Below are 11,109 nucleotides of genomic sequence, written 5' to 3'. Positions count from 1 at the left end.
GAAAAATAAAGGCAATCAAAGAAAAAAGAGTTGAGTTGCCTTACTCAGGGTGTCTCTTTCTTCACAGAAACAGAACACTAAGACAATTACTAAATTAATATGTTACTAGATAACTTTTAGTTTGTCTTCAATTTGAGTGGTAGATTATTTTTCTTTTTCATGTATAAAATATTCATATTATCCTAAAATGAAAGATCATAATACAAGGGACATGCAAAAATATTTAGCTTCCACTATCCAGCTGTGTGGTAAAGGTTTTGTTGCATGCACTCTTCTACTTTGTACCTGGCATCTTAAATGTTTTATTATTATTATTTTATTTTACACGTATGTGTATTCTATCTGCATATATGTCTTTGCATCATTTGCTTGCCTAGCGTACAAGGAGGCTAGAAGAGTGTGTTGGATTCCTTAGAACTAGAGTTAATGACATTGCAAGTTGCCATATGGGTGCTGGAAATTGAACCCAAGTTCTCTATAAGAGCAGTCAGTATTCTTCGGAGCTGGGGACCGAACCCAGGGCCTTGCGCTTCCTAGGCAAGCGCTCTACCACTGAGCTAAATCCCCAACCCAGCAGTCAGTATTCTAAACTGCTAACCCATCTCTTCAGCTTGTATCATTTTCTTCAATACTTATCTGTAATTTCAAGCAAATTCTTAAGGTATTCTCATGTAGATAAATTCTAATTTCCAAAAGACAGGAAATACAACAGCTATTTAATACAAGACACCTTTAATGATCAGTCGTGTTCCTGATTTTTTTTTAATTCTTCTAAATGGTGTCAGTTTGAAGTCTTCTTGCCTACATGACAAAACATTTCATTAGTAAAACAGAGAAAAGATCAAGTCAAGGAAAAATATGTCGTAAACAAACATCCATTATTTTAAAACTTACTTTTCTAGAAGAAGACAATGTAAACCACTATAATGCAGCCTACAATCCATCCAACCAGGAGAAGAATGGGAACCATGAGCTGTGGTGATGCTGACTCTGCTTAGAAGAAATGAAAACAGATTCACTAGATCCTTTCCACATTAAACTTTATAAAGCAAAATAATGAAAGGTCTCTGGTGGAACTAAGGAAGAGCATGCAGTGACTGGGTATGTACACGGCTGTTTTTGTCTTATTTTCTTCAGAAGACACCCTGCAACCGAATTATAAACCCTGGATATTTGAAACAGAAATCTTGGATTCAATCCAAGGGTCACCCTTTTATGTTTCATGACCTTGTGCAATTTTGAACTTGACGCTTCCAGCTTGGTAGTGGAACTTGTAGTTTCTCTGTCCTGGTTGGTTCCACAGTCAAATAATACAGTGTGTGCAAAGCTTTGTAAACTTGAACTACTGTGCCTGTGTTTGGTGTACACAGAGCATACTCATGAGTTTGTTCAGTGACCGGCCTAGTAGCTGTTTACGTAGCAACAATCCGATATAACTGTAAGGTAGTTCCTACCAAACTGAATTACTTGTACAAGATTAGATTGTTTTGGAAATTATTCTTGATCTCAATAACTGACTTTAATCTTGAACTTTACAGGAAAAGGAAAAGTTCATTCTTTACATGATTACCATCACAAAAAAAAATGATTTCTTTAAAGTTATTCACTCTCACCACTAGCACCGAGCATAGCTGTATGGGCAATAATAATCCAACACACATGAAAGACACTTGTATAATGCTTCCTGCATTTTCTGCTTGTATCCTATTGCCTGCAAATTTATATCCATATGTTTCTAGAATATTCACTATATCTCAATCTTGTACACTCAGCAAACATATATGCTTATACCCCACCCAAAAGATTGTAAAACATCACAGAAAGATATCTTATAGAATTAATGGCTCTGTGTTAAGGACTAAGACATACTACTCTTAATTGAAGAGTACAATGACTTCATATGCCATTAGATAAAAAAGAGAATGGGTGTTCTTTGCAACTGCAGTCCCGTTACAATTTCCATCACTTTGGATGTGAAAGGTTGTTAATGCTATTAAAGTCACGAGGAGATGTGGTACTTCTAAAATTAGAAGATACTTTCATAATACCCAACTTTCTGAAGTTTAAATAAATTTTAATAGATTCAATGTTTTTCATCAAATGTTGAAGTCTCTCATATCTAAAAAAGCATGCTTTCCTTGCTTCTCTGAATTGTGACCTTGAATAAGGCACAATCCACTGAGGAAACCTCTTCCTCCTTACCTGCCATGTGCTGTTGCTTTAAGGGCAAAGCAAACATTATGAGACATACTTTAGTCTCATTTGGGAGAAAGAATTTTTTGTGAATTAAGATACCATTAGAGTGGAAGTACATGACAGTATTCTTTTTAATTATTCATGTAAGTGATACAGTACTTCTGTCAATTTCAAAGAACTTGAAAATGCATAAACATTCCAATTAAGTATAAATGTTTAATGCAAGTGTATTTTAATGAAATTTTATAACACATGTTTTAATAAAATTTGCATGTCATTGAACTCTAAAAGTAAATATTCCTTTATTTGTTACGCATTTTAACATAATATAACAGTCTGTGCATTTTAACCAAGTACAACTGCATTAGTTATCTGTTAACACCAATATTTTTATTTCTACCACAATTTAAAGCATCATTTGGAACCCAATGCCCTTCCCAGATTGCTTACATCAATGGAACAAATAAAAATAAAACTTCTTTTTAAATGCAAGAGCTTTTTCAAAATGCTTTACTGTTTGTTCAGTCCCAAGCTTACCAAACTGGCTAACACTGGAAGCATTCGTAGGGGCACTTCATTGTTGAACAAAATTGTCTAGGTCCAAGGCCTGGAGCCACACTCCCTAGTGATGGTGAACACATACTAACCCTCACAATCTCCATTTCCCTTAGCTAGAAAAAGGAGGTGATAATATATGTATGTCTCACAAGATTGTTGTCAGGATTGAAAGCTAAGATTTCCATGTATTAAAACTGATTCTCAGACAAAGATTATATTGTCTATCTATTTTGTCATATTGGAATCAGTTATTTTATATACACATATAAATATGAAATAAGGTTTAAGAAATAGAAAAATTAGTTCATCTATAAGCATATCAGAGATGACTAAGCTCAATATTCTCATTTGACAGACATAATATAGACTCGGAGCAGAGAGATAGCCTTTCCAAACTCACAAGGTTATGCTGCAGACCTTACACAGCATTCAACTCTTCTTGATTTTGGCCCAGCCCCCAACATCTCAGAGCTAGTTCCTTAGTGAGAAATAATAGTTTACAATTCAGTTTTCCAAAAAAAACATGTATAAAATTATTATATTTCATTGACCATTTCAAATTTATTCATCTTACAGACATGGTCCCAAACTGCATATTTAATGGCTTTCTGCAGCTACCCCAGAAGACATAGTTAATGGTTCTCTAACAGATATTCTACTCTCTTCAGGGTCAAAATGCTAAAACATAAAATAGACCAGTCTGAAAGCTGTTTTTTTGCCAAGAAACCTCTATACCTTACAGCTTACCTTTCTCAGCCATTCTTTCTATTGTTGGGTGGCTTAGTCAGGGCCACGAGTCTTTCTTCCTTATTGTTATCCTGTGCCTCTTTGAACTTTAAATAGAGAGGTATCTGAAGAGTGTGACAGCTGCTGCTCTCCTGCTGCCAATTGTCTACAGGGTGACAGGAGTCATTGGAAAGCACAAGTCCTCTGTCTCCCATTTAACCTTTATTGTGGAGAAACATGAGGCTATATATGTATATGACCTAAGCAAGTGAGTAAGCTGAGTTTTCACAATGCACAGATGCACAGATTTTTATTTGCATTACATTTCACATAAGAACAGAATGTTCAATGAAAAGAATAAGCAAATTTAAAATGAAATTGATAGTTCTATTGAGAGGGGGTGGTGAAATATGAGTAAGACTTCACAGTTGGAGAGACTTGGGTTCAAATTACAACATTGCAACTTCTATAATGAAGTCCAAGCTCCTTAACCAGGGTACCAACTTGAAGTTAATAGTAGTAACAATATTTACTCGAATGGCTATTCTTGGTTGTCACAAAAGCAAGTTATATGAAGTAGTTGCCCCAAAGCCTATGGTTTCTACTCTCGTTATAATGCTGTCTGCTGCCAAGTATGTTCCAATAGACTCGTGGAGTGTTCTTACTATTAGATGACTAAGAAGAAAAGACTAGGGCCTGGTTTACTAATGGTTCTGATGTTATGCAAGCACCACCCAGAATTGGACAAATGCAACATTAAAACCCTTTCTATGGCCACCCTAAAAGAAACCAGTGAAGGGAAATCTTCACAGTGGACAGAACTTTGGGTAGTACACATGGTCATACATTTTGTTTGTAAGGAGAAAAAGCCAAATATGCAATTGTTCACTGACTCGTGGACTTTAGCCAATAGATTGGCTAGAGGGTCAGGGACTTGGAAAGAGCACGACTGAAAACTTGGTGAGAATGACATATGGGGAAGAAATATGTGAACAGGTCTCTCTAAATGGGAAAAGAATGTGAACATACTTTTGTCCCATGTAAATGCTCATCAAAGGTAACTTCATCAGAGGACAGATTCAATAGAAAGTATATAGAATGACTTATCCTCTGGGTAGTTAACCTCTTTCCTCAGCTACTCCTGGCATTGCCCAATGGGCCTATGCACAAAATGGCCACAGTTACACAGATAGAGATAATACCTCAGCTTCCACTCACTGAGCCTGACCTGACCACAGCTGCTCCTGACTGCCAGAGCTGCCAACAACAGAGACCAGCACTAAGCTGCAAATATAGCACTATTGACCAGGATGAGCAACCAGTGACCTGGTAGTAGGTTGACTACAATCAACAACTTCATCTTTAATGCAGTAAATACTTACTCTGGTTATGGATTTGACTTTCCTGCATGTAACACTTCTGCTAAAAATAACCATCCATGGACTTATGGAAGGCTTTGTTCAGTATTGTGGCATTCCACGCAGTATTGCTTCTGACCAAGAAATTCACTTCACGATTATGGAATCAACTGGTCTTACTTTGTTTCTCTCTGAAACAGTTATGCAGACAGAAATATAGAATGGTGTTTTAAAGACACAGTTATAGCATCAATTAGGTGTCAGCAGCCTAGACGGCTGGGCTGGGGTTCTCTAGCAGGCAATATATGCTTTGAGTCAACTTCCAGTATATGGAATAGTTTCTCCCTTAGCCAGAAACCCTAAGACAATTACCAAGGGAAATTGCTACAAGTAAAATAAAAATACTATGAAACATAAATGACCCTTATTACTGATGCAGAAGAATATATCAAATGATTCCCTTTTCTTTGAACCCCTCTAAAACCAGAAAGTGATCATCTTAATAAACTAGAATGTATAACACTGTGGTATTGCCTAGAATTTTCAGAGAGCAGTCACAAGGTTGACTTTATTAGTTTGTATGAAAATGAGGCATTTCATTTTCTGAAATCCAGCCTGGTTTATGTAATATGAGCCTGACCATCCCTGAGATTCTCATCAGTAGAGCTTTAATTTTGAAGTCTGGATGGAAAGCTTTTGAAATGTAGTCCTGTGGCTAATTTTCAAATTAGGAGTTTTCTGGTAAGAGACAGGTCTTGCCTGACCAAATCCATTTCCACAAAGCTTTGAGAACCATGTTGCAGTGTAAATGACTGGTGAAAGTGCTACTGGAAATGTATCAATGGTTCTCCACTTGTTAGAGAATATGGTCTTAAATTCTCTGTGTAGACACCAGAGAAGGCTGATCCCTCTATCCTCAAATTTCCTCTGGGGCCTCTGTCACACTTCACTCTTTGATGTTCTGTGAATCCAGACTTTCCCCACCCTGACAGAAGTCCTGGAAGTTCAGATAGGAAAAGTGTTAAGTACAAGGTAAACCTGGGCTATACAGTAATACCTCATTTCAAAATAAAAGTATAAAAAGTCTGGGAATGTTAATTGGTGGTAAAGCAATTTCCTAACATAGACAAGGCCCTGAGTTGGAATAACAGTAACCAAGTACAAAACAAAATATACTCTCACACAGAGGCAATGAGAATATATGCTTCTCTACCTTAGGCAATATATAGAATATGGTACCACAATCTGGCATGCTTCTGCCATTTAAGCCAAATTGTCACATCTTTATGTCTACTATTGAAGAAAGTATCTCTGTCACATAATCTGTGTAACAAAAATATACTTTAATCAAGTAACCTTGGGAATTTTTTCCCAATATATTAAACAAAAGTAAAATGATAGTAAAAAGACAGAGACAAAAGAGGATGACCACTGAGTGCTATAAATAAATATCATTCATTTTAGTGGATAAAAAACTATATATTGTCTTAGTTTGGTTTTATTGCTGTCAAGAGATACCATGACCATGACAACTCCTATAAAGGCAAGCTAATTGGGGATGTCTTACAGTTTCAAAGGTCCAGTCCCTTATTATCATGGGGTTAAGCGTGGCATGATGCAGGCAGATATGGTGCTAGAGAAAGTGTTAAGAGTTCTATATCTTGAACTGAAGGCAGCCTGAAGGAACTGGAATTGCACATTGGGCAGAGCTTGAGCATAGAACCTCAAAGCCCACTCCCACAGTGACACACTTCCTCTAACAAGACCACACATACTTTAACAAGGCCATATTTCCTAACAGGGTTACTGATTATGGGCCAAGCAATCAAAACATGAGTCTATGGGGGCCAAACCTATTCAAACTACCACAATATCTTTAAAGGGTAGGCTATGATGTTCTGGTATGTTAAGATACAGTGCAGTAATCTACCCAGAATATTCAGGTTATCCATGATTGTAAATATTTGTAATTTAAAATGAAAACATGTATTATATGAAGGAAAATATAACAGTCAAAAGAAATAAAAAAGTTACTGTAACTGAAAGATCATAGAAAAACACATATGCAAGGACAAAGCAATTTGTTTAAGTTAGATAAAAGAGTATTGTAAAAATGTCTACATTTTAAACACTAATTTCCATTTTAATTATCCTAAGCCTTTTTATTGGTATAAGGCAGGCCATTACTGTGTTCGCTTTGGTAGCATATCTACTAAAATTGGAAAAACACATTGAAGATCAGCATGGACACTTTTCATGACTGATGCATAAATTTCAGAAGCAGACCATAAAATTACCTGAACTTAATGTATAGAAAATCCATTCCACAAAAGTCTCAAAACTAAAGAAAAAAGTAGACATCCAAACACAAGAGACATTTAGAATCCAAAAGGATGACCAAAGAAGAACCTCTTTATTGCATACTATATAATCGAGATGGCAAATATACAAAGAAAATAAATACTATAAAAGCTATGAGGTAAAAACACCTTCATAGCTATAAAGACAAGCACAAGAACATCAAAATGATGTAAAGTTTCTTGTCAGTAACCCTAGACTCCAGGAAGCTATGGAAAGTGAACAGCAAGCCACTCAAGCAAGCACTAGCCAACTCAGATGTCTGTGTTAAGAAAATCTACCTTTTAAAAATGATAAGACTGAGCCTTAAGATGACCCTGTGTCACAGCTTTCTGTACCCAGATCCTACTGGGAGAAAGATGGTTTCTCAGAGGTTTTGACACACCCAAGAGAACAGGTGAGAATACCATTTCTGCTCTCAATCCGGGCCAAAGAGGAACCCTCACTGAGCCCTCTGGACACAGAAACTGAGGCACAGACTGGAACAGAATCCTTATTTCTGCCTGTGCCCTGAGGTGACCCTGTGCCACAGCTCTCTGTAGCCAGATCCTGTGGGGAGAGAGCTCTTCTCCCAGGAGTGCTGACACACAGGTTTACTGGAGGGTCAAGCTATTGTCAGAGATAGCAAGACCAGCTAACACCATAGAGAAGCAGATGGCAAGAGACAAGGGCAAAAACCTAAGCAGCAGAAACCAAAGACACTTAGCATCATCAGAACACAATTCCCCCACACAGCAAATCCTGGACAACCCAACACACACACACACACACACACACACACACACACACACACACACACACAAAGGTTTTTATTTACAGTCACAACTCATGATGATGTTAGAGGTCTTTAAGAGAGATGCAAATAACTATCTTAAAGAAATACAGGGCAACAGGTAAATAGGTAGAAGTTCTTAAAGAGGAAACACGAAAATCAGCCAAACAGTTGAAGGATTTGAAGAAAACCATCCAGAATCTACAAGTGGAAATAGAAACAAATAAAGAAATCATAAAGGGAGACAACCCTGGAGATTAAAAAAAAACCTACAAAAGGGATCAGGAAGCATAGACACAAGCATTAACAACAGAATCCAAGAGATAAAAGAGAGAATTTCAGGGCCAGAAGATACCATAAAAAAAAACATTGACACAACCAACCAAACAAATGTAAAATGAAAAAAGGTCCTAACCCAAGACATGCAGGTAATCCAGGACACAATGAAAAGATCAAAACTAAGAATAATAGGAATAGAAGAGAGCAAAGATTCCCAACTTAAAGGACCAGTAAATATCTTCAACAAAATTATAGAAGAAAACTCCCGTAACCTAAAGAAAGAGAAGCCCATAAATATAAAATAAGCCTATAGAACTCCAAACATATTGGATCAGAAAAGAAATTCCTCCCATCACATAATAGTCAAAATGCCAAATACACAAAACAGAAAGAATATTAAAAGCAGTAAAGGGAAAAGGTCAAGTAACATATAAAGGCAGACCTATCAGAATTAATCTGGACTTCTCACCATAGACTATGAAAGCCAGAAGATCCTAGGCAGATGTCATACAGACCCTAAGGGAACATAAATACCAGCCCAGGCTACTATATCCAGCAAAACTCTCAGTTAACATAGATAGAGAAACCAAGATATTTCATGACAAAAACAAGTTTTCAATATCTTTCTACAAATCCAGCCCTACAAAGGATAATAGATGAAAAACTCCAATACAAAGAGGGAAACTACACCCTAAAAATAGCAAGAAAGTAATCTTCAACAAACCTAGAAGAAGAGAGCCACACAAACTTAATTCCACCTTGAACAACAAAAATAACAGGAAACAACAATCACTATTTCTTAATATCTTTTAAAATCAATGGACTCAATTCCCCAATAAAAAGACACAGACTAACAGACTGGATATGTAAAGAGGACCCAGCATTTTGCTACATACAGGAAACACAACTCAGTGAAAAAAGACAGACACTACCTCAGAGTAAAAGGCTGGAAAACAATTTTCCAGGCAAATGGTCCCAAGAAACAATCTGGAGTAGCCATTCTGATATCAAACAAAAATGACTTTCAACCAAAAGTATCAAAAAACATAAGGAAGGACACTTCATATTCATCAAAAGAAAAATTCACCAAGGTTAAATCTTAATTCTGAACATATATGATCCAAATACAAGGGCACCTATATTCATAAAAGAAACCTTACTAAATCTCAAAACACCTTGCCCCTCACACAATAATAGTGGGAGACTTCAGCACCCTACTCTCAGCAATGGACAGATCATGGAAGTAGAAACAAAACAGAGACACAGAGAAACTAACAGAAGTTATAAACCAAATTGATTTAACAGGTATCTATAGAACATTTCATCATAAAACAAAACAAAATACCTTCTTCTCAGCACCTTATCATACCGATTCCAAAATGTTGATATAATCAGTCACAAAACAGGCCTCAACAGATACGAGAAGATTGAAAGAATCCGACGCATCCTATCAGATCACCACAGACTTAGACTGGTCTTCAATAACAACAAAAACGACAGAAAGCCCACATACACATAGAAGCTGAACAACATTCTACTCAATGATAACTTGGTCATGAAAGAAATAAAGAAAGAAATTAAAGACAATTTAATGAAAATGAAGGTACAACAAACCCAACCTTATAGGATTCAAGGAAAGCAAGGCTAAGACGAAAACTCATAGCTCTGAGTGATTCCAAAAAGAAACTGGAAAGAGCACACACTAGCAGCTTTACAGGACACCTAAAAGCTCTATTAACAAAAAGAGGCAAATACATTCATGAGAAGTCGGAGGCAGAAAATAATCTATCTCAGGGCTGAAATCAACCATGTAGAAACAAAAAGAACTGTATAAAGAATCAACAAAACCAGGAGCTGGTTCTTTGAGAAAATCAACAAAATAGATAAACCCTTAGGTAGATGAACCAGAGGGCACAGAAAGAGTATCCAAATTAACAAAATCAGAAATGAAAAGGGAGTCATAACAACAGAAACTGAGGAGATTAAAAAATCATCAGATCCTACAAAAGGCTATACTCAATACAACTGGAAAATTTGGATGAAGTGGACAATTTTCTAGACACATACCATGTACCAAAATTAAATTGGGATCAGATAAACCATCTAAACTGTCTCCTAACCCCTAAAGAAATAGAAGCAGTTATTAAAAGTCTCCCAAGCAAACAAAGCCCAGGACAAGATTGCTTTAGTGCAGAATTCTATCAGATCTTCAGAGAAGACCTCATACCAATACTCTCCAAACTATTCCACAAAATAGAAACAGAAGGAACATTACAAAGTTCCTTCTAGGAAGCCACAATTATACTTATACCTAAAGCACACAAGGACCCAACAAAAATAGAAAACTTCAGACCAATTTCCCTTATGAATATTGATGCAAAATTAATAAAATTCTCACTAACCAAATCCAAGAACACATCAAAATGATCATCCACCATGAAAAGTAGTCTTCATTGCTTGGAAGCAGGGATGGTTCCATATTCACAAATACATTAATGTAATTCACTATATAAAAAATTCAAACAAACAAAAAACACGTGATCATCCCATTAGATGTTGAGAAAGCATTTGTCAAAACCAATACCCCTTGATGTTAAAAGTCTTGGAAAGATCTGGAATCCAAGGCCCTTACCTAAACATAGTAAAGGCAATGTACAGCAAACTAGCAGCCAACACCAAACTAAACAGAGAGAAACTTGAAGCAATCCCACTAAAATCAGGGACTAGACAGGGCTGCCCGCCCTCTCCCTATCTATTCAATATAGTACTTGAAGTCCTAGCCAATCAGAAAATGAAAGGACGTCAAAGGGATACAAATTGGAAAGGAAGAAGTCAAAATATCACTATTTGCAAATGATGTGA

At 36.5% G+C, this 11,109-nt stretch overlaps 1 protein-coding gene and 1 non-coding gene across 4 annotated transcripts; one reads left to right on the top strand and one right to left on the bottom strand.

Moving 5' to 3' along the window:
* Window positions 1-715: 715 nt before the first annotated feature.
* On the bottom strand, window positions 716-3,566 carry Strit1 (small transmembrane regulator of ion transport 1). Of its 3 annotated transcripts, XR_004387279.1 has the most exons (3): window positions 3,502-3,566; window positions 895-990; window positions 716-801 (listed from the first exon to the last, which is right to left on the bottom strand). XR_004387279.1 is itself a non-coding variant. In XM_032896736.1 (2 exons), exons 1-2 carry the CDS (start codon window positions 3,512-3,514, stop codon window positions 899-901), a joined length of 105 nt encoding a protein of 34 aa, XP_032752627.1. In that variant the 5' UTR covers window positions 3,515-3,537. The 3 variants fall into 3 exon arrangements, 2 of the variants coding, with proteins under 2 accessions (XP_032752627.1, XP_032752626.1); XM_032896736.1 differs by lacking the exon at window positions 716-801 and having other exon boundaries at window positions 899-990; window positions 3,502-3,537; XM_032896735.1 differs by lacking the exon at window positions 716-801 and having other exon boundaries at window positions 899-993; window positions 3,502-3,514.
* Window positions 3,567-7,026: 3,460 nt separating this feature from the next.
* On the top strand, window positions 7,027-7,133 carry LOC116897455. The gene has a single exon (XR_004387486.1). It is a non-coding gene; the product is annotated as a U6 spliceosomal RNA (small nuclear RNA).
* The last annotated feature ends 3,976 nt before the right edge of the window (window positions 7,134-11,109 follow it).

Source organism: Rattus rattus, chromosome 3 (assembly GCF_011064425.1).
Source record: "Rattus rattus isolate New Zealand chromosome 3, Rrattus_CSIRO_v1, whole genome shotgun sequence".
In the NCBI taxonomy this organism is placed as follows: domain Eukaryota; kingdom Metazoa; phylum Chordata; class Mammalia; order Rodentia; family Muridae; genus Rattus; species Rattus rattus.
This window is presented reverse-complemented; position numbering and strand designations above follow the sequence as displayed.